Below are 25,014 nucleotides of genomic sequence, written 5' to 3' on the forward strand. Positions count from 1 at the left end.
AGAACAGAGATTGGAAGGTGGATTGTTTTGGACTATAGCTCCCCAAATCCACCAGCCAGCCTGGCCAGAAGTGTCCATGCTAGCTGGGGGATTCTGCGAGCTATAATAAAAAAAACCCCACATCCAAAGCTCTGGGAAAGAATAATTGCTGTCAAGGTAGAAAACGGAGTGAGATGGCCTTTCAACAGCACCTACTTAATGCTCCCGGCAGTAGAAGACTATACGGGACTAAATAACCTGAAATGGTTTCTTTACACGTAAGGTCCCAAAGCAGTAGAATATGGCTGATACTTAATTTGTTCCTGATCTATGTGCAAATGATATTTTCAGCACGAGATATCCAATACTCTTTAATCAGATCCATAAGAAATGATGAGAGTGCACTAAAACTGAGAGAAACAAATGTATCAAAATGTGTTTAAAAGTGCACCACCTTTTCACTCCACAACCATAAAGGCCAGAAATGTATTTGCTAAAACTAAAATAAATAAATAAATAAAATTGTAATGGTTTTATCAGGAAATACTGCATCATTGGATCATATTTGGTTACCTGATTTCTGTGAATATTCGTAAGACTGAAAATGTTTCCTCTGCTGTGAAATAATTGCAAAATAATTTCACTACAGACTGCTGATATTGGCTCTTCATCAATAGCAATTGTTTGTCACATGAAGTCTCAGTATGAGATTCGCCCGAGGCTAAACTGAACTACATATATCTCCGCTACAGTTGCTTAGGGCTCTGTTTATGCCAAAAGTGATCTTTGTATTCTCATAATCACCAGTGTGAATTGGCTACAAACAGATCCAACTTGTCTTTCTGTAAGCAAAACACTGGAGCACCTGCAGAAACCTCCTGGGTCAGATGGGAAGATTCCCTATGATAGGAAGTGGGCTGTTGTGTGAATTCTAATATCTTCAGAGCAGGATAGGTAAACCAGCATTGCTAAGTATGAAATACAGGCTGCAAAGAGGCCAGTGAGGTTCTAGGGTTGTGTGTGTGTGTGTGTGGTGGGGATGTCATTCTTTTTTCCTCACTGTTTTTGGCTAAAGGAGACCATGTAAGTAAAGCAGAGAGGGGAACCTATATGAAGCAGAAACAAAGGGGAGGCAGAAACAGGTAGCAGCTGGAGGTTATGCTATCTGAAATCAAAGGTGTTCAGTGGTGAACTTTCAACATCAGCAGAAAGTGGAGAGGTTGCAAGCAGGTCATGCTGAAGACTCTGGATGTATATAGGACAGAGGGGGAAAATATCCCACAGAGGAAAGAAGAAATTCACAAAGCAAGGTAGCGATGAAACCAGAGATCTGATGCTCCATAAAGTTTCTGGGCAAGGGAAGAAAGAAGGCACCAGACACTTCCTCCTGTTTCAGTCAAGCTTCTGCTAACAATCTTCTAGGTCTCTTATGCTTCTGCTATTTTTAAGCTGCTATTGTGCACTGCATTCATGCTGTGTTCAGCTCCTTTGGAACTCAATCTGCACAAATGCATGGATCCAATTGCACATGTTTTGCCAGGACTGGCTCAACTACAACATGTCAGCACCAGGCTACGTGGGGCTTCCACCACAGATGTGTCCCTCAGAAATGTCCCAAGGACACCTGCTTGTTTAGGCTCAGTCACCTTGGTGTAAAAAGTGCTTTGGGTATGCGTATATATACAGTATATATAAGTTGTATTTGTACACATAACATGCAAGCAGTCTTCATTTTGCCTTGCCTTTGTTTCTTTCCTTTTGCAAACCACCAATTGCAAGCTAAAGATGGTGCTGGTCACTTGCTCAAACTCTCATAGATACAATTTTAAACAACAATTACTTGTAATAAAAAGAGGGTTTCCACACCTGAGGCTCAATTCCTGCATTCTTGGTGGAATAAGAAGGCCTTGGAGCTTGGAAGACTCCTTTAGCTCTTGGTGACAAGATCCTAGAAGAATACTCAAAAGATGGTTCTGGTGACACTTCGATGCTTGTTCTGATGTTCTGAGGTGCCAGCATAATCCCAGCTGAGGGACCAAAATTACTAGAAAATGTTGTACTTGGACTGGACTGGGTAGGTGGATGCAAAATGGGTGAAGGTGGCAAGGGAGCTGTTGGGCAAGAAGCCTGTCTCATGTAACTGGGTTCAGGAACCACAGGCTTTGGTGGTGGTGCAGCTTTTGGTAAAGACCTCACTGGATCTTTGACTGGGGAAAGGATGAACAAGGAAGACTGGAGCTGGTATGGCTGTTGTTTGGAGATTTCCAGCTCCTTTTTAGAAATCTCAGTCTCCGACATGTTGCTGTGGTAGAGTGGAACAGAAGGAGCTTTAGGAGACCTGGCTGGACTTCTAGGTGGAGGCTGGGGAAAGGCTATAGGGGAGAGATGAGTTTCTGAGGCGTATTTCCATGAAGGAGGGAGTGATATGGTAGGCGAAGGTGACCTGGTTATATCCGGCTGCGATGGGGACTCAATGATATACTTCTGCATCCTGGACTGTCTCTTGGCAAATAGTTCTGCCCCCTTTCCTCTTGCCTCTGAGAGGCTTTGGTTGGACTTGATCTTAGGCTTGGGTTGTATTCTTGGTGACCTTAAACATGAAGACCACTCTGGTGCATTATGATCTGCAAGGGCCTGAACTGGGCCATCTACTGATCGGTTTTCAAAGAGAAAGTTAGAGGCCTCAGCTCCTAGAGCAAATGGCTCATCCTCAACGATTGCTCCTTCTTGTCCCTTCTGTTTTTTCCTACTGTCTGCTCTCTGGACTAAGTGCAAAAGGTCTGGATTAGGAGCCACTTTGGGCTTCTCAACAAAGGTGAACATGGACTTTTTGTTTGCTCTGCGGGCCACAAACTCCTCCAGAATGCCTGTTTTAGTTGGTTCTCTATCCTCTCCTGGCAGAGGTCCTGGCCTGCTGTCTTCATACTTAATGTCTTGCGGAACAGGGGCTTTCTGTTCTTCACTAGGATACAGAGCTGAGTAGGCTGGAGGTGACCTGACCCTTGTTACTGGAGGAGGGCTGGAAAAGGCTTCTGCATAGGTAGGTGGTGGCGGAAGCTCTACCACAGGGCTCTTCTCTTCTGGCGTGTGGGCTGCCACTAAAGACTGTGTCCCAAATGGTCTTGCAGTTCGGTTCTTCACAGATTTTGGTTTAGACAAAGTCAAGCGTACTTCACAGTACTGTTTATTAATGTGAGTTGTGGTTTCACTAGACTGCAGGTCAGTGACTAGACTGGGCTTCTCAATGTCAGCAGTAGGAAGAACATTGACATTTTCAACCATTGCTGTATTTTGCTCTTTGCAAAGAATCTCACCATTCTCTTTCCTGTCAATAACTGGTTCACTCACCACCTTATCAAGAATGACATTGTTCTCCCTGTCAATAACAGGTACATATGGCTCTTCTACAAAGATACTGCTGTTATTATCACTGGTGATAACTGGTAAATGTGGCTCTTTTTCAAGAATATTATTTTCCCTGTCTGTGTGTAGTACGTATGGATCTTTTTCAAGACTGGTACTGTTATTCTCAGTGTCAGTGACAGGCACAAGAAAGTCATCAACAATAGGTGGGATGTTTTCTATATTGTCAATGACTGGGGCTTGTTGGTTATCAGCTGCTTTTTCAAACTCATTGGTGATAAGCTCATGCACTCCATTGGTTGAGGCCATGCCTGTAGTCTCTTTTAGGTAGACACTGAGAGGGATTTGCTGAAACCCTTCAGCTGGAGTCTCCTCAGCAGATAATGTTATGTTCATAGTGGAAAGATTCTCCTCACTTTTAATCTTATTCCTTTGAGGGCCCTGCATATTATCTAGAGCTTCTACTGAAGATAAGTTTTCCATGGTGCCCCTTTGCCCCTGAAATCCAGAATCCTTGGTGCCAGGTAATTTTTCTTTCAGACCTTGGTTATCTCTTAAGATCTGCTTCCAATGGGACTCCTTTCCATAGCTTGGAATGCTGTGGTGCTGAGTAACAGCTCCACAGATGGAATCAGCAGCTACTTCTTCTTGGCTGGTGGCTTTTGGAGTTTCTAAGGTGAATGCGTTCACTCTCTGCTTGCGCCTGTGAAACAGGAGGACCCCTTTGGAGTTTGGATTGGGTGGGGTGGTCAGCTGGGCAGCAATTCTCTGGCTCCTAGCTTTGGCTTCCTTCAGCTCTTTTTCAGAGAGACTTGCACTTCTTGAAATATCTGAGGAGAAAAAAGGATATGGAGAAAAATGTCAAAAGCATCCTGGAAAATGCACATCTGGGTTCGCACGCATGCACACACACATACACACACATAGAGAGGCCACAATTCTGTTGGTGGGTGTAATTATGCCAGCATCAGAATTGGCAGCAACATCAACAATGGCGAAGTGGCAGGATAAAATGCCCATAGCAGATAGGACAGTGTGCATGTGGAGGAATCAGCAAAAGCCACCTCTATTGAAAAAGGATGCCACCTGGCTGGATCCATAACTGCTGAAGAGCTGGCAGACTACCTTTTTCTGGCAGTAGAGATGGCTTCTTCTGCTGTCTCCTTTCTGCAGCTGCTATGCCAAAAGAATGCCTCTTGGCATTGTTTATTTCTTTTTAAGGCATGTGATTAGTAGTCTCTCTCAAATGTTGTTTCCTTAAAGTAGGAGTGGGAATCTTGTGGCCTGTGAGCCATATGTGGCCCTTGTGAGAAATGCTGTGTAGCCGTGGGATTCCCCATTGACCACCCCAAGCCACTACCACCATCACTCAAATTTGTGGGCAAAGGAAAACTCTAAAAACAGTCTAAAACACTTACAACTGATACTTTGAGAGGGGTCACTTCTCTCAAAGAGGCAAGACACTCCCCTCCAGAAACAACCTCCAAAGCAACTAAGAATGGCACACTGTCACTCTTGGACACTCACAATGGGGGCTGCAACACTGTGCTGTGGGCCTCTGGAGGAGCCAAAACTTAGATGGTGCACCTCTCCAAGCTCTAGAGATCATGCCCACTCTTATTCAGCAGTTTATTAGTCATAATCCAACTGAAAAACCAATCTGGATCTAAATGTGAATCATATATAGACAGCAAGAGCCTCTAAAGAAGGCAAAAGCTCAGTGTAATAATGTAAGCCATGGATGTAAACAGTAGTAGAGTAATTTCCCTGCCATGCCTAGAGATCCCTATACTAACTAGGCTTAACCTTACTTAGCTTCCAAAATCAGATGAGTTTGGATGTGATAATACATTTTAAAGTAACAATAACAGAACCATATCAAGAAGACCAGATTGCTATTAATAATTCTTACTCAGTGCCAATCAGTTTACTCTTTTGTATGTCTCTGGGAACAAGATGCTGAAGAACAAGAGTGTGAGAGAGTGATGGTCCTTTTATCCAGCATGCGGTCTTCCCATAGGCTTCTGCAAGGCCATGGGAGGAAATAGGATCCTGGATAGGTGGGACTTTGGTTGCATCTAACAGGACTTTTTCTGTGTTTTTATCCATGTTAGAAGCCTCAGGGATTAGAAATTATTCACAGGGTACAAGAGTTGGGAAGGATTCTCTTCTCCACACAAACTCTACTCCATTTTTTCCAATCTGTCTAGTGAATTACATGGATCTCTTTCCTACTACTGTAGGAAGAGACTATTGTAATGACTAAAAGCTTTATAATTTATTTTTTTAGAATGGGGAAAAAATCTTACTATCCACTTGTTTTTGTACAAACCCCCCCCCCCTTTTCTTCCTTTTTTCTTTTGTTTTGCAAACTAATGTGTGGAGAAGTCACAGAAAGGTTGTGTCCCTGCCTTGTATGCAGCTTTGCTTTGTGATTGCAAATGACTGTATGCAAATGGAATTTATTGGAAGACTTCAAAAGGTTTCAGGTTGCAGTTCATTTCGTTTCAAACACTCTGTACAAACATGCTCCAAGCAGGAAATTGGCCAGGTCCAAACTGTCTCACCCAGATCTCTCTTCTCTTCAGAGGCTTGTCTAAACACAATGTGCCTGGTTATCAAAATTAGAAAAAAATAAGAAGTTTTCTCTCCTATCCTTGGAGGCTCACCTCTTGCACAACTGAAACACAGGGCTGATGTCTTAATTTTGTCTGAAATTAACTCAAGATGGCAGTGCCTGATAATAAATGGACAAGAACCTAGGCTTTTTAATGGCTTCCTAATCAGTGGTTTAAAACTAATTAGCCCAACAGCTTCCTACAACAGAAGCCACTTAGCATATCATAAAATCATGAAATATAGGCCATTTATGTGCCTCCTATGGTCACCTAAACTATACAGAGGAGTGGGGGAGCTGTCTGCTTTTTAAAAGGTCCAGCCAGGGGTCATGGCAAAAGCGGGTATTAGTCAAGCCCTGAAGGATGTGGAAGGACACAGAATGCATTTTTCTCTGGGTGAGCCATTTCCTATGATTAACTTTTCTAAAAACTCCCATGATTTAATATGTCTGGCAAGAGGAAACATCAGAAACAAAGGATGGTTATAAAAAGTTTACAGCCAAACTGCTGACATTCCTGTGCCGGGATGATGGCATGAGACAGCAGCCCTGAATGGCTTGCCCAAGCAAAGAACCCCCACCTCCTCTTTAGACTTTCTGTCTCTCAACTAGGTTCAGAAATCAGAATTGAACTACTTGTGACTGATTTTTCACCATGTTGTAACTAGCAAGGAGGATCCAGTGCAGTTTGTTTGAATAGAGCAGATGATATGTTCAATTTATTCTGACTATGCAAACTACCATGATAGTGAATCCATGTTAAAACCTGTTTTCTGCCACTAATTAGATAGCTCTCTCCCATCAATTAGATGGCTCTGGTTGCCATTAGACCAGTGTTTCTCCCGAAGACTTAATATTTAATAAGCATGTCTAGACAAAGAAAAACTTGTTTCTTCCTAATTTCATAGGTATTATGCTGTCTTCCCACCCAGCTTTGTAGGTAACAAATTTTCCAGAAACAGAAGGAAATAGGAATGACATGACCACAGAAGATCACAAAGGATGCTTCCCCCCATCATGAAAGACAAGAAAAAAGAGAGTGGAAATGGAAGGAAAAAAAAGAGGATTAACAGAAAAAGTTAAAGGGCTAATGTGATGGCAGGAAAGATCAGAAACCGAGAAGAAATCCAGGATGGCATATCCCTTTCAGGTATTCTGAGGTCACCTCATATGCTGGAACCTGAGCCTTAAAAGTCTTAGACTGACAGGCAGAGCTGCCCACAAAGTTCAGAGCTGAAGGTGAGCAATGTCAGAGCCCAACAGAATTTGCAGCCATCTCCTGTGCAATGAATCAAAGACTGTGGGAGGATGAATACACCATCCTATCCAGACTGAAAATAAGCCAGGAGGGCTTTTCTTCCCACTTAAGTGAAAGAAATTTAAAACTATAATATTCCATGCATACATATTGAAAATGGGACTGGAATTTTCACATGCTGATTTGCTTTATCTGCTATGGTTGTTAAGGAGTAAATTTTCTCTTGTGTCCTCACAAGACACATCACCTTTTTACAAAGGGAAAAAAAGAAGCTTTCATAAAGGAGTCTTTAATCAGTTTCAGGATAATTAATACCTCCCCAGCTATTGTTGTAAATTTCAGGCTTTTGACAAGGAGCTGTGAGCTAAAAGTACTTGAAGATCTGATCAGTGAGCCCTGGACTAGCTTGTTGGAGTACTACATTCTCTGTCTTGGTATGAAGATTTGTAAATAAACACAAATACTGCAGAAACACTTCACGTTTCCATTTCTTTCTGTTTCCTTTGTAGGAATAAGGGATATGTCTTCTTGCAGATGGGAACAATAGTTTCTATCATTACTTACCATTGACTATTGTTGCTACAGCTGATAGAATCAGAAAATCAACAGCATATGCAGAGCCATGGTTCCCATGTCTTGTTTTAAAAGAAAGCAATAGGAACTTCCACATCACAATGAAGTGAGAAACATGCAACACCCCCTTTTACAACAGGGTAGGAAATATGTGATTCCACAGATGTGGCTGAACTGTAATTCCCAGTATTCTTCACCATGGGCTATGCTGGTCAAGACTTCTAAGTATTACAGTACAACAGTCTCTACTTTGTGTGGACCTCCAAATAGTTCAATCTTTGTACAGGAACCATTTCAAATATGTCACATTTCCTACAGGGGCAGCATTTTTTAATAGGAAAAAATTAGTAGCTGCCAAACACAGTATGGATTTTACGCATTCAGGAGAAAATGGAACTCCATTCCTTCCTGATCCCTCTTCTCATTGCTCTCATAGACAATACTCACATGAATCATTTTGAATCTGGAATCAACAGAAAGGAAGTTCCAGCTTTGTGCAGCAGAAAGAGCCACACAACCACAGGAAACAATTGAATCCTGACAATGAGGCAGAACTAATACAAAAGCGAAAACCCTGTTCAGCACTGGTGGAACACAAAGCTCAACCAACCTTACACAGCAACAGTGCCTGGATTATGAATGTAAATCTTCATAAATTTTGTTCTTGCCAGCATTTTCTGCCTTGCTACCAGAAAAGCATTGAAAACTGTGTAGTTTTCAAAGATTAGATGCAGTTCCAGTCTTGTGCCTATATGCCTTCAAGTCACTCATGAATGAATGGTAATCCCATGAATTCTGAGACTTACTGTGGACCAAAATAGGCACATTGGGGTTTCTGTGCATAAAACATGTTTCCCAAATAGAAAACAGCACTTTCTGTACAGAAAACAGCATGTTGTATACAGAAATGTTATTTTATGTGCAGAAAATGCATGCATAGATTGATTGTACCATTGTTCAATATTAGGCACTTTTGTGTATCTTTTGGACAGACATGCCAACAATAGCAGTGTTTCTTGGCTCTCTCTCTCTCACACTCAGGCTGACCATGAAGAGGATTTTCATCATAATATCTCTAGTCAATTCCTATGTGGCATGGATTCCCACTACACCAGACAGAACTGGTCCAAGGAAAAGAAGAAGATGGTGCCTCTCCCATTCCATGTACAGAAACCAGCTGAAATGGCAGCAAAATCTTCTTTCAGGTCAGAATCTTCTATCAGACCAAAGACTAGCAAGCATCATGTTTTAAACCACAGCCCTTAGTGGAAGCCAAATCATCCTACATGACATAGTTTGGATTAGGTGGTCCTTGCTGTCCCTTCCAAATCTTTTATTGTATTACAATAGGCTGCTTTGAGTTGCTGAACTTCCCTTTAGTAGGCACTGAAGCTCTCCCAATTTTTTGAATATTTTCTGCATGATATTCAGGCACTTTTCCACCTAGAAACCACAGAAAACCACCTGAAATCACATGCAAACACAACAGTTTGCCTTTCCTGCCCTCAGATCATCCCAAAGCCATTTTCCCAACCATGGTTTTGCCAAAAATGGCAGTAAAATGCTAACATTTGCTCCTGATCCAGTAAATTTGCCCACCCCTGGCTTAGAAGGTGCAGGACCAGCCCAGTGGCATACTCAGTTCTTCTCAATGAGACATGGGAATAACTGGGACAACCTAGGAGCTGGTGTCCCTACCCTTCAATGTTCGCCACCTAAAGAAGTTGCCTCACTATGGAAAATATCACACTGCACTATTATAGTACTATTATTCCACTTTAATTGCTATGACTGCCTCCTGTGGAATCCTGGGATCACACTGTGGAAGAAAGGCGGGATATAAATCTTGGAAATAAATAAACGAACAAACAAATGTGCAGTTGGGGGCGGGGCATTTAGAATTCTCAGCCAGAGAGCCCTTAGGCCTCACTGAACTACAAACCCCAGAATTCCACAGGAGGAAGCCATATAAGTAAAAAGTGGAATAATAGCGCTACAACAGGGTAGTATGATATTGACCTATGTCTATATGTGAGGATGAACTTGACACTATCCAGCACTAGTCAAGTCTTAAGTTGGCGGTCAAAGAGAGCCAGGTCAAATCCATGAGCATGGACTTTCTTCCATCAGAGTTCTCATTGAACTTTACCTTGGTTAGAATCTGGTGATGTAAACACACATTTCAGATAGGAATGAGAATATAATGTGCATATTACAACATTATTATTATTATTATTATTATTATTATTATTATTATTATTATTTCTATCCTGCCTTTCCCCCAGTTTGGGACTCAAAGCAGTTTACAACAAATTAAAATATATTGTTAAAAAGACACAAAAGTTAAAACAAGATTTTAAAAATCACAAAATAAAAACCAGATTAAAACATATATTAAACATTAAAACACACACCCATGCATCCAACACACACACACCAACTGAACAGGCCTTGTACAGTCAACTACTTGAATATTTTCTAGTCTTTATAATTTCAACCTACTTAAAGAGGGAACTATCACTGCAGCTCCCAGCACACAGAGGATTTGATAGCAAGTAATGCTGCCAAAATTATGCAGGAAATGTATGGCACAGAATGGAATCAGACCTAGATCTTTGAGCAAATAACACCTTTTTCTTACAGTTTTATCCATTGGGTTCTAAAATATATTAAGACAGAAGGTAGTCGTTAATCTACAGTAGCTTAGCTTCAAATTCTACTATATGTCAAAGAAAGAAAGAAAGAAAGAAAGAAAAGGCTATATTAAAATGTTAGATGTCAGTTGCCCAGCAACCATCTTAGGAAAACAATAATAAAAGGATTAGCTGATGCACATAGATTGTCCAGCCCTTTCTTTTAATATTTTCACACATTTTCTTAATAGCTAACCACATACCTATTTTCTAAGGAGAATTAGGTAGTCCCAAACAAACAAACAAACAAAAAGTTGTGCAACTCAAACTGCCAAATCACAGCAACTTTTTTTTCTAGGTTTCCCCCTCAAAATTAAGCTGGAGTCCATTCTGGTTCTTGAGCGAAGCTTAAATATAACACTGCTACCTTTTGGATGCCAGGTTCACTATTCTGAGGACTTGCTTCCATTTTGTAGGTTTCTAACTAAAGTCATCCCTCCATATTCGCTAGGGTTAGGGGCACAAGACCCCCGTGAATATGGAAAAACAGCAAATAACATAAACACCATGTTTTTACTGAGAGGACACCTTTCTGGGTATCTCTGGGTCCTCCAGTGCAACTCTGTGGTTGACGTCCAACTTGCACTGACCATAGAATGGTGCTGGAGGAGCTACAAAGGCCTAGTAGAGGTCTTTCAGTGCAACTTTTAGTTAAAGTTGCCCATAGAGTTGCACTGGAGGACCTAGATTTTCCTAGAGAGAACATATTAATCAAATCCGTGAATAATCAAATCCGCAAATATGGAGGGATAACTGTATTATAATTGAAGATGATTCTAAATGGCAAAGCATCTGCACATGGATCCACACACTGAGAAAATGGACAGTGTGTTGTAGTGACATGAACTACATTGCCCAGTCTAAGTTTTCAAGTAGACAGTTTGAATATTCCCTGAGCCATTTTTCTCTCTCTTGATAGGATAAAGTTTTAGACTCAGAGACCTCCCTTTTTTAAAACCAGGAAAGTAGCTGTGGGGTTTGCAGACACTGTAGACAACTCTGCAAAGAATGACATGTACTGAACTGATAAGCCTCCTAACTAGCTCTCCAATGCATCACTTTATTTATATTGCCATTTCCAGAAACTGGTTAAGCAGGGAAATTTCTTATTAGATGTATGCTTCATCTGATTTTAACTTTTATGTAATTTTTATGATTTTATAGTATTTTAATGTGGGATTTTTTAATTGTTTAAAAAACTTTATTGTAAACATTTTAATTTACTATTTCTGGAAGCTGCCTTGGGTTCCACCCTGGGAGAAAAGTGGCATATAAATAAAGTAAACAGACAAACAAACAATGATATTAAAGGAGCTGTCCAAAGTGCTGAACATGAATAGGGTTGAGCGCCTTGAAGATTTCACTTAAAGCCTGAATTAACAGCTAGAGTGGATTCACTACTGTTACATTGTCATGGGATCCACAAGCAATTTGATATCAGATTGGTATCAGCTAGGAACAAAACCTGGCTTCTCTGCCTCCCATTTAGCTGTTCCCTGTGCTACAGTCAGCCCTCCCTGTTTGTGGCTTTTACTTTTGCAGATTTGTTTATTCACAGATTTGTTTAATATGTTTAAAATGTTCTTTCTATGAATCTCTAGAACCTCCAGAGTAACTCTAGAATCTCTAGAACCTCCATAAATCACTGTTTCAGGATGTAACCAGGGAGCTCTGAACTGTTTTTAAGGGGACAGACTCAAGACTGGCAGGCGTTTATGATTTTTGTTTTCTTGCACGTATGAGCATGGTGTAGTAATTAGAGTGTTGGATTACAAATCAGGAGACCAGGGTTCAATTCCCCACTAGGCCATGAAACCCATCGGGTGACCTTGGGCAAAGTCACATGCTCTCAGCCCCAAGGAACTTGCCAAGAGAACCCCATGTTTGCCTTAGGGTTGCCATAAGTCAGAAATGACTTGAAGGCACACAACAGTAACGACAAAAACACAGAATTCAATAAACAACAACTAGAACAGCTAAGGATACCATGAAAAACAAGACAAAATAATATATGAAATATTATAGAAGTGTTCAAGGCATCAAATTAAGAAATGGTGGAATATGCAGAAAGAACCACAACCCGGAAACATCACCCAAGGAGACTTTCTGCTATGCTTTCTGCAACCGGACCTGTTTATCTTGGATTGGTCTTTTCAGTCATCAACGCGCTTGTAGAAAGCGCAGGATGAGTCCTTCCTGAATTTTCGTTCATGAAGAAAAGCCAGAGAGAGAGAGATCAAGAGAATGCAAAAATGGATATAAACTAGGAGACTTCTGATTAGTAGCTCTTCAGAGGGCTTCACAACATAGTAGTCTTGTTGGTCCTGAACCTTGTTGCCTGATCATAGAATCATAGAGTTGGAAGAGACCGCAAGGGCCATCCAGTCCAACCTCACTCTGCCATGCAAGAAATCTCAATGAAAACATCCCTGACAGATCGCCATCCAGCCTCTGTTTAAAGACCTCTAAGAAAGGAGATTCCACTACTCTCCAAGGGAGTGTGTTCCTCTGTCGAACAGCCCTTACTGTCAGGAAGTTACTCCTAATGTTGGGGATCACTTCAAGAGTGGGGGCTCAGACTCCATTAGCCATAGTGTCCATAGGAGGGGCTTCATCTCTCACCCTCACCATCCAGGGTCTATGGATGTAATCTCAATCTCAATTAAATCTCAATCTCAATTAGATTTTAGGGGTATTTTAAGATGCTTACATCCTAAAACAGTGAAGATACCAGACACAGACACAGGTGAAACATCAGGAATAGATTCTTCCAGGGCATGGCCACATAGCCCAGAAGACCCACAGAAACATATAAATTAGGATTGTTCAAATCTTGCCAAGAAAACCCTGTGACAGATTTGCCTTAGGGCTGCTATAAATTGGAAATGACTTGAAGGCACACAACAACAAGAAGTATATGTTGTTGTTGTGTGTGTGTGTGTGTGTGTGAAAAGAAGGGAAAGGGGAGAAAGAAAGGCTCAGAAAGTGTGTAGGATGTACTCTAGAGCGGCCAGGTATGCTGTGGGTAGTTTCTGCCACCAATTCCACCCACTCGGAGCATATCTGATGTTAACTTTTATTCATCTCAGATGTTTTTCATTTTCTTGCCTTCTGTGCTGCTCGGAATTTTTCCAGGATATTTTAAGCTGTGGTTCATTCTCTTGCATATACCAGGAACAGAAAGATGGAATTACTAATTCAAAGCCTTTCGGTGACATGGAGGTAAATGGAAAGCACAAAGATTTCTTGGAGGGAAGCCGACTTTGATCTTTAAATTTCCTTCCCAACATTCCTTTCTTTCCACAACATTCTGTAGAAGAACATAAAGTCACAGCACTGCAACAAAGGGAGATTCCAGCATGAAGCTGCTGATCTGGAATTCATCAACAAATTTGGTTCTGTGAAAGCAAAACCTACATGGACTGGGAAAGTCTCACTCTTAACAAAAAATATTTAACTATTTAATTATACTGTTCTTCTTGATATATTCTTCACCGGTGGCTGCTAGCTTGGAGCAGGTCACATCCACTCTGATTAGTTCTTGTATTATTTGCTTGTTTATACCATATTATTAGCAGGCATTGTGCCTTGTAATTATATAAACAGGCGACTTTTCCTGGGGTACATACCTTTTAAGGAAACATGTTATGTGATTAGGTACTCATTTGTGTTCTACATAAGTAATTTGAAACAAATCCATGTTGTTTTTGCCGAACCTATTTACCATTCTTACACGTTACCACATATACAAAAAGTGTCACAAATGTAGCATTGAAACTGATCAAAAGGGCACATAACCACTTTCTAAGGTACAGAATGTTTTAAAATCATTTTGAAGTTATATTTAAGCTGAAGTCCTACACAAAGCTGTTGGTAAGTAAGCTCTGTTTCCATTCATTGGGGCATGGTCAAGGGGAAGATGTATGTATTTGATTTCATTGTTCAGGAAGTCATTGCGTGGTTACAGGGACAGAAAGAGCAAGGGTTGAGTGGTTGTAGAGGTGGAAGAAACAGCATAAAATCTGTCCAAGAGCTTGCAGTTGCTCAGAAATATGGAGAATCAAAGCCCAAATGAGTAATTTGATACATGGGAAGAAAGCAAAGCCACTTCAGACCACATCAAAGGGATGGATCGTAATAGTGTAGGAACCACTGCTTTCATCTCCATCTTTTATAGCCAGCTGTACAGTAGAGTGCATTTCAGAGATTAATAATATATCCAATAGCAAGTCATTGTGGACATTCCAAATAAAAGTATGAAACAACAACTATGTTGTTGAGTTATTTTACCATTGTTTTAATACAAGGGCTATCATCACACTGCAGAATTAATGCAGTTTGACAATGCTTTAACTGCCATGGCCCAATGCTATGGAATTCTGAGATTTGTAGTTTTGTGAAATATTTAGCCATTTCTGGCAGAGAGCTCTGGTGCCACAACAAAATACAAATCCCAGGAGTCCATAGGATGGAGCCATGACAGTTAAAGCAGTGTTAAACTGCATTAATTCTACAGCAGCCTTACTATTTAAAAATGCTAAAATAACTCCAAGATCCAGCCTCTATTATTGGGATTTTGTTGGGGTAGCTTGCAGGAGAAGGGTATGGAAACAGCTGTGAAGCCCCCTCTCTTAGAATGTATGTGAGAAACTTCTCTAAGGCTGTTTCCAAAACCTTTCTGTAAGATCAGTTATTCCACCAACATATGCTTCCTCTTGTCTTCATCTAACAGTGGAGATAATGGTATGACAGCACTCCATCCACATTTATTTGAAAAGAATTCAAAACCCACACTTGTAATAGTGCATGCTTTTCAAGTTTTCTTTCAAAGGTACTACAAGATGAATGTAAGGAAACAGAATGAAATCACTGCTTCAGCCCTTCTGTTGACTACATGATAAACCACTGTTTATTAATTTGCTAATAATACTTTGGCCTCAAAGGTACACCACTAATTCACTATCCTAACTGTGAAATAATACTGAGATGTTCTGTTAGCCCAATCACTTCTTGTTTGGTACCACTACAGTGGTGTGATATGGAATACCCTTCCCTTTAAAGGCATTTGAGGGGGGGGGGGGTTAATTTTTGGGGAAGCAATGTCTTCATTTTGTCCACCACCCCTAGCCACATTCCTACTAAGAAGGGAGTTAAAAATCAAATGGCTGTGCAATGTCTTTTGACTACTGTCCATCTGGAAGGCCAGCAAGACCCAAACAAGACCCAGAAGGAATTCCATGGAGATGGAAGATGGATGGATAGATAGGTAAGTAGGTAGGTAGGTAGGTAGGTAGGTAGGTAGGTAGGTAGGTAGATAGATAGATAGATAGATAGATAGATAGATAGATAGGATTTCTATTCTCCTTTCTACCAAAAATGGCCCTCAGATCAATTGCCTCATACGCTTTCTATGGAGAGATCTATCACATCGTTTTCTTTTTTTCTTTTTCATCATGCATAGAAAAGAAGGCTAGAAGGAAGGGAACAGTGTCCTCTGAGGGATGTGCTACCTGAAGTAATTTGTCGGATTGTCATTTCATTGGTAAAGCTGTGGGAGTCAGTGGCATATTTCATGCCTTGTCAAGTCACTTAAGGGAAAGTCATCAAAATGAAGTGAATCAGGCCATCCCAGTAAAGTGGCACTTCATCTAGCTCAAAGAGCCCTGGGAGAGGATCCAGTTCAAGCTAAAAGGAAGCATTTCAGGAGATGACAAATGCTCTAGTGCTCCCTACTTGTCACTGTAATATATCTTGAGAGCATCTGTGATATTTATGTAGTTCTTTTTTCTTTAAAAAAATACATGCAGGTTTCTTTCTTCAGTCTATTCTCTTTTCATTGATTGCTATGATGTATAATGCAATATTAACATAAGCATTGCAGTGTTTGCATATCGGGGTCAAAAGTCCTGGGATACTACCAATGCAATTGATTAACAATCAAGCTCTTAAAAAAAAGCAATCAGAATATAAGACACCAAAAGGCAGGGGAATATTAACTAGTACCATATGGTACAGGGAGATTCAAACCCTTCCACCCAGGCTGTGGTGTTAGCAGAAATGTGCACCACCCCACTGACACAGCAATTGGCATTTAAAAAAAGAAAGATTGTGTCATGAGTCCCTTGTGTTGAATGCCAATGTTGCACAATCAAAATAGGCTGTTGTTGTTGTGTGCCTTCAAGTCATTTCTGACTTATGGTGACACTAATGTGAACCTATAATGGGTTTCTCATGGGAAGATTTATTCAGAGGGGGGGGGGTTACCTTTGCCTCCCTAAGACTGAGAGAGTGTCACCTGCCAAAGGTCACCTAGTGATTTTCCATGGCTGAGCAGAGATTTGAACCCTGGTCTTCAAAATCACAGTCCAAAGGAGTACTACCACCAGTTTCAGCAGAAGAAGATGAATGTGCATTGGTCAAGAATGCACATGGACAAAGGCGTAATGTGCACCTAGGCTTACTTTTCCCCTCAAACTGAATGCTGATATTGTACCTTTATTCAAAAAAGAAAAGAAAAAAGAAGTTTAACTGTTTCCATAAAGAAACTTAAGGCTGTGTAAGAATTTCTTGAAAATCTTGGTGGGCGGTGGGGGGGGGGGGGATGTTACCTGGCTTGTCTCTACAAGGTGCAGAGAGATCCTCTTTTAATTTAGAGACAGAATGTTAGCTACCACCTCATCCCAGATTCCAAGAAAGATACCCTTGGGTGTAACACTAAAATGGCCATTCATATCCCACAGAGAGTGTGGTTGGCCATTTGGAAATGTAAAGTAATTTAAGGGTAGAGGGGCATGGAGGTTTGGAGGTGATTTGTCAGGTCTGAGGATGTTGGGGGTTCTCAAAAGAGGTGGTAAGGCCCTCTATCATCTGAGGTGTGGCCCCTAAACATCTTACAGTTGCCTGTCCTAGGCTCAGCAGGATGGCGAGCAAAAGTGTGAGTAAGAAGTGATACACAAATAAAGTTAAAGCTACATCTGGTCATCTGCATCAAAGCTCTGTTTTGGAGCTCTAAGACCTGCTTATAAAAGCCCTCTGCTATGGGCAACTGGCTGCTGGAACAGCTGCTCCCAGACCTCTGCCTAGCATTAGTTTGGACCTTCTATACACTGACCTTCAGATCTCCTTTGAATCTTATGTTCTGAGAAAAGTCCAAGCCAGAACTGCTTCCTCTCCCTTTCTAGTTCATATCTCCACAACCTTTGTGTATCACCAGGCAGCCTGAAACGTTCAGTCAACACCCAAGGCAGAGGGCAACCCTGTTTGAAGCAGGATACCAATGTAACAACTGGGCACTTTTAAGTGGTGATCTTTGGAAGGGAGAGGCTGGCTCATATTTCAATCATCACCCACCACCTACCTCACCCACACATGAAATATAATCAGCCCTGAAAGGCATATTAGCAATAAACTATGTAAATCACTCAGATAAGTAGCAATTTCAGCTAGGATAGAAATCTCATAGTCCCCCCTCCCTCCTGTACTCTTTCATTTCCCCCTCTGCTCTCTCCACCCTTCTTTTGCTCCTTCCCTCCCCCTCTTGTTTTTCCCCCTTTCTGCCTCCCCCACCCGAGTCTTTTTTCCTCCTCAGTTTCTCCCATGCTATGTATCAGGGAACAGGAATTATCTCTCTTTCTCTGAACTATCGGAGTTGTTCTGAGCCATGCAGAGGAAAGCAAACAATGGGGTTGGCTAGCAGCCCTGTGAAGAGATGACTCACCCAGACTTGTTTCCAGCCTTACATGCCCACAAACATTTCAAAGATGAAAATATGTGGCCAAGCAATACCCGAATGTGGTGAAGAGGGCAAATTTTATTAACAAAGAAGAACACACAAGCCAGGATATGCTGCAGCAGTTTGATTTTGCCTGAGCCTACTGGGAAGAGCAAGATTCCTCCCCCTCCTTTCCTCTCCCTGTTGCTGAGTTAACTGAATGCAAAATAATAATAATAATAATAATAATAATAATAATAATAATATGCTTTATTTATATACCGCTCTTCTGAAATGATCAAAGCGGTTCACAGAATCATTAAAAACTTTCACAATATAAAAACATTTCAATATATCTATCAATAAAAAACAATAAAAACTAAACATCAATAAAACAAGCATGGAATCCATCAATTGTAATTAACCATTTATATCAGGGGAGACAATCTCTATGAGGAGTCCGAAGGGAATGCTAATTGGAAGAGGTGGGTCTTTAAAGCCTTTTTGACTTTGAACTCAGTTTGTATCAAGTGAAGTAAGCTGAAGATAAAGGGGGAAACGGAGAGCAAAACTGAGACATTTTAAAAACCACCGAAAAAGAGGGAAAACAGAGGATCAGTTAGGACTATCCTTGCCACATTTCGACAACTGGAGCATATAGCCTTATTTCTGGGGGAGATGAATGGCATCTAGTGTCACAATTTAGCACTGCAAGCAACGGATAGTGCTGAGCTGAGGTACAAAAAAGTGGGGACTGAGCAATGGAAGTTCAGAAGAGCAGGTATCTGGCAAAAAACCAGTCATTTTCACAGGGTCAAAGTTCATGAACTTTTTGACTCACAGGCTTCAGAGCTTAGCTACAACTCAGCCACTAATACTGTAGTAGTTTAATCTGTTTTATAGTGTTTTGATGTGGTGTTTTTAAATTGGTTTTGTACATATTTGTAATTTGTTGTTATGGAAGCCAGCTTGGGTCCCAGCCTAGGAGAAAGGTGGCATATAAATAAAGTAAATAAAGAAATAAAAGTAGTGGGTGGGGTGGGGGAGGAATCATTTTTTTCCAGTGACAGTGGCCAAGATTCTGTTTACCATCTACATAAAATGGAATTATGCTAGCATAGCTACATGGGTTGAACCAGAATAGCACAACTTGTGCATCCTGATTAGGATTCTTGTGCAATGTTCCCAAAAGCACAACTCCTTGGGAAACAGTATTAATACAGGCATATAAGGCACCCAAAAACGATGCCAGCCAATATATTTCATTGAGCTGTTCTGTTATTGTGCAAAGTATTCAGGAGTGGTTTGGTTTTCAGTGGCATGGCAATTAAGACCAATTAGCTTTAAAAAGACCTGCTCCTGCAGAAATCAAGTAGCTGTGGGTAGGAGGTTAAACAGAAGGAATTGTTGAATCTGCTCAAAATAATGTGCTCAAAATGCTTTTCTCAATGAGAATTAAGAATAAAAAATAAATATAGGGACCTGTTTCTCTCTCTCTCTCTCTCTCTCTCTCTCTCTCTCTCACACACACACACACACACACACACACGCACGCACACACACGCACACACACACACACACACACACACAGAGTCCTATTTTTGAGATGCTCAAATTATTATATGCTAGTAAGCTTACTTCAAAGTTCATCAAAGGTTGCGTACTTACTAGTAAGTAAATTTAAGATCTTATTCTTAAATTATAAACAATTCCAGAGCCTTATGCCAAATAAGATCCTTTTTAAAAGTTCCTGTGACTGAATATATACTACAACACTATTGTAGATCTAGGTCTGTGTACACCAAATCCCCACATATTGCCAGTGGTGTCACTGTGGATGGTGCCACGCAGTGTGGGTGCCCAGAAAGGGCCCCCCTTCCTCCCTCTGTTTCGCTTGCCTGCCCCCCCCCCCCCCCGGCTGCCTGGCCACCACTCAGCCAGACCACTACTGGTGTGCAGTGCTGCATCTTCCAGATGGTTTGTTCAGGGTCTAGTGCAACTGCTGGGGAAGCAAAAAAGGGAGGCAACACTCCTTCTTGAATATTCCAGTCTCACTGGGTGTACCACCCCACTGGGTGTACATCCCCCTCTGGAGTATGCATCCAGTGTGATCCATAACTTCACCCCCCCCCCCCCCAAGGATGTCCCTGCATACTGTGTGTGTATTTCCATATGCCTTTACAGCATGTCATGTTTTCTGCAGATTTATATGTTTTTTTAAACCTTTGCGGCTTTGTAGATATACCAAGCTGGTTGTGCAATGCAAAATTCCTTCTTCTTTAATACTTAATGAATGGCTATATTATCTGGATTTTTAAAAAAAGAAACTTTCCTATCAGTGGAAGGTACACTGAATTTGACCCATTATACTTAATTGTACAGAAAAATGACCAGTAAAAGATAATCCATAACCAGAGTAATGAGATTTATTTTTAACAAAACAAATTCCTGTGCATTTTTTTTAAATATAAGTAATCATATGTTAAACATATGTTTAGAAGAATAAATTATCAGCTGGAATAAAGAGCAGAGCTCTCAGAATCCTGAAACTCTGGAATTCTCTAAAATAAAATAAAATTCTGGGAGCTGTAATCCAACAATAACATTTACGAAGCTCTACAAACAAACAAACAAACAACCCTGATGAAGGCTCCACTGCAGACTGAGTGGTGCCTATCTTTATTTTTTGCAAGATAATATTCCTGTTTGGCCTCCTTGGAACTGTTCATTTTTCAGACAAGTTGGAGGTGACTGTAAAAGAGCTACCATGATTCAGTGAATGCATGTAGACTATGTCAAACTATGCTCACATTCCTCATTATGTCTGTCAACTTCCATCACCTATTCCTCTATATATTTGTTGTTGTTGTGTGCCTTCAGGTCATTTTCAACTTATGGCAGCCCTACAGCTAACCTATCATGGGATTTTCTGAGGCTGAGAGTGTGTGACTCACCCAAGGTCACACAGTGGTTTTCCATGGCCAACTGGGGAATTGAACCTGGATTTCCAAAATCATAGTCCAACGCTCAAACCACCATGCACATTTTGCATTGAATTAACTACCATTTATCCTCTTCAAAAATTTTTTTCCAAAATTGAAATGATTATCAGAAACACACATTTTGCCTCAACAAGTGTAAAACATGTTTTTAAAACAAGTGTAAAATTATTGACATACAAGGGGCAGCTTTCCCTTTGCTGATAGATTATCCATGCTGGGAAGAGAAGGATAGATATTGCTGTGGACCAGAGAGACATTGTCCGGGCTGCAAATCCCTATTACAATGCAGAGAAATATCAAATGATGATCTGTTGTAGATATTGCTTGAGGATATTTAAGGGAACATTTCCTTGTATCTATGCATCCTTGGGAGAGACAGCATAGTGTGGTGATTTCAGCATTGGACTAGGACACTGGGAAACCAGGGGTCAAATCCCTGTTCAGCCATAGAAATCTGCTAGGTGACCTTGGGAAAAATCACACTCTCTCAACCTCACAGGAAGAAAAAGGCAAACCCTTTCTGAAGAAATCTTGCCTGGAAAACCCCATGATAGGTTTGTCTTAAGTTTGCCATAAGTTTGAAATGACTTGAAGGCACACAGCCAACAACAATAACATGAATCACTTCCTCTTATATTATTACATGAGATTTACAAGAAAGAACTGCAACTAATTTCCAGTGAAGCTAGCTCTTGAGAGAAAAATAAAGCTTTGGAGTTAATTGTGCTCTTGTTTGCAGCAACATAGATCCATTAGAGTCTATTGTATCCATTGTAACCAAAAAGTTACAAAACCATTGGTATGTGGGACTGCCAGGTGGGTGTTTTTTTGGTAATATAGGCTATATGATTCCAAAATTAAATTCCAGAATTAAAACAAAACTTTTTCACGGCTCCTGAGATGGTATGTATGGAATGAAAGATTGTGGTATCAGTGGAGGAAAGGGGGCCATGTCACAAGTGTCTATTGCTCCCAATGAGTACTGGGCCCTGATCACACTTCTTCAGCATTATTTGGGAATGAGAGGATAGGATTGTACAGTGGTAGAATGAACAGTTACTCCACAGCAGATGAAACAATAACATTTTTGAAATGCAGGGAACTTAGTTCATGGTAACTCTGGCAAATCATATAAAGACAAGGGTAGTTATGCCAGAAAATACCTGATACATTCTTAAGTACCATGTTTGTTCATGTAGGCCCTTCTGCCTTCTGAAGCTGTTCTTTAAAATGCCCTCACTCCCCAGAAACTTTAATTGGAGTTCATGATTCACCTTGTGTTCTACATCCTGCCAATTTCAACTTCTGGGAAATTTCCTTTCACTGTTTGTAAGCTTCTAAATGTCACAGAATGCAACAAGTTGGATGAAAACATGTGTGCACTCAGACTAGGCAGGTATGTTGTAGTGGCATTCACAAGGCATGCAAATTATGTTCATGAATGACAATATAGGTTTGTACCATCTCACCCTGAAAAAAATAATTCTAACAGATTCCCTTTATTGCCTCTGAAATTAGACATTGGGCAGAAGTGGGTTGGCTTGGGGTGACACTGGATCCACTGAATCAACCCATCTATTCCCCCCCAGTACTCCAAGATTCAGCCTTACAACTTTGCTAACTTGGCATTTTTTGTCATCTGCTAAATCATTGTGATCTGTACAATCTGGAATCACCTTGTGTTACAGAGGAAGACGAGATCGATGCGTCATATCCATCTCTTCTTCCTGTCCCCCTCCCAACCAAAGGGACCTGAGGGTCACTCCAACCGTGCCAAAAACCCTGTCGCTGCTCCTGTGCAATGCCAGGTCGATTAATAATAAGACCCACATCATCTACGATCTGCTGGAAGACAGCAAGTGCGACCTGGCTTGCATTACCGAGACCTGGCTTGGGCCTGAGGGAGACGCTGTGTGGGCACAGGCCCTCCCTGCCGGGTTTTTGGTGAAGGACCAGACCAGGTTAGGTGGGCGGGTGTGTGTGTGTGGCCCTGGTACATAAGAACACCTTGACTCTCACCAGGAATCACATCTGTCAAACTTCCTTTATCGAGTGTATTTACCTGACCCTGAAGGCTAGGGATAGTCTAGGGATTTTGTTGGTGTATCGGCCACCCCGTGCGCTAACAGACTCCCTTAACGAGCTGACACAGTTGGTTGCGGAGCTGATGCTGGAAACACCCAGGCTACTTGTCCTGGGTGACTTCAACATCCCCTTCGCAGCCAACTATGTTCCATCCGGTGCAGCTCGGGAATTCATGGATACCATGACGGCCATGGGCCTGTCCCAGCTGATCTCGGGTCCTACGCATTTTGTGGGAAATACACTGGATTTGGTTTTTTGTACGGATGCGGAAAATCTGTGGGCGGAAATAACTAATATTTCCCCCCTGTCATGGACGGATCATTTCCTCGTGGAGGCAAAAATCAAGGCTTCTACCCAGATCCCCCCCGGGGGTGGTGGACCTATTAGAATGGTCCACCCTTGAAGGCTGATGGAACCCAAAAGGTTCCAGGAAGCCTTAGAGGGGCACATGGTTGGAAGTGACGGCGACTCTGTTGATGCCCTGACTGGTATCTGGAATACCGGCCTTTCTAGGGCTATAAACAGTATCGCTCCCAAGCGCCCTCTCAGGCCCGCTTCCAAACGTAAGCCTTGGTATACGGAAGATCTCCGGGCGAGGAAGCAGGTCCTGTGACGGCTAGAACACCGCTGGCGGAAACACCTACGCTTAGCCGACAAGGCTCTCCTAGACCGCCTTTTGGAGGACTACGGAGAGGCGATACGAGCAGCTAAGAACTTGTTCTATTGTGCTCGTGTCGCGTCCGCGGAGTCGCGTCCAGCAGAGTTGTTCAGGGTGGTCAGGGAGCTAACTCAGCTCCCTCCCACCCTGAACCAGATCCTTGAACCTTCTAAGGCCTGCTGTGACCAATTTAACAACTTCTTCGTGGATAAAACCTCTCAGATAAGCGAAGGTCTTAACGCCGGCATTAGAGCAGAACCAAGGGTAGAGGCATCCAGAGCCTCCGTGGACTCCATTAAACTGGATCAGTTTGAGTTGGTCAGTACCGATGATGTGGACAAGATCCTTGGAAGCGTTCGGAAGACAACCTGCTCTCTTGATCCCTGTCCCTCATGGCTGGCGGCTCAGGGGGGACCGGTAGTAACCTCGCTGTTACACCGGATTATTAATACATCGTTGAGGGATGGGCAATTTCCATCCAGCTTGAAATTGGCCACTATAAAACCGCTGTTAAAAAAGCCCTCCCTCGACCCCCTGATACATAGCAATTATCGGCCAGTGTCGCTGCTGCCATTCCTGGGGAAGGTGATCGAGAGGGCGGTTGCAATCCAGCTTCGATCGGTCTTGGATGAAACGGATTATCTGGACCCATTTCAACCTGGCTTTCGGGCGGGTTACGGGGTTGAGACGGCCATGGTCGCCTTGGTCGATGATCTCCGTCTGGGCATCGACAGGAGAAGCGTGTCCCTGTTGGTGCTCTTGGACATCTCAGCGGCTTTCGATACCATAGACCATGGTATCCTTCTGGGGCGCCTGGCAGAGGTGGGAATCGGGGGCACTGCGCTCCAGTGGTTCCGATCATACCTCTCTGGGAGGTTCCAGATGGTGCAGCTGGGAGACGTGTGCTCCGCTAAGAGGGCCCTCACAACTGGGGTCCCTCAAGGAGCCATTCTGTCTCCCATGCTTTTTAACATTTACATGAAACCGCTGGGAGAGATCATCCGGAGACACGGGGCGCGGGGTTATCAGTACGCTGATGACACCCAAATAGTTTTCTCTATGTCTCCGACTGATG

At 41.9% G+C, this 25,014-nt stretch overlaps 1 protein-coding gene across 1 annotated transcript in view; it reads right to left on the reverse strand.

Moving 5' to 3' along the window:
* SYNPO (synaptopodin) overlaps positions 1 to 25,014 on the reverse strand; it is a 72,691-nt gene that overhangs the window by 21,170 nt on the left and 26,507 nt on the right. Inside the window, exon 3 of the mRNA XM_089517508.1 lies at positions 1,846 to 4,172. Coding sequence (XP_089373634.1) covers positions 1,846 to 4,172 — 2,327 coding nt within the window. The remainder of the gene's footprint in view (positions 1 to 1,845; positions 4,173 to 25,014) is intronic.

Source organism: Sceloporus occidentalis, unplaced genomic scaffold, assembly GCF_023333645.1.
Source record: "Sceloporus occidentalis isolate IW3139 unplaced genomic scaffold, rSceOcc1.0.p SCAF_1, whole genome shotgun sequence".
NCBI classification, from domain to species: Eukaryota; Metazoa; Chordata; class Lepidosauria; order Squamata; family Phrynosomatidae; genus Sceloporus; species Sceloporus occidentalis.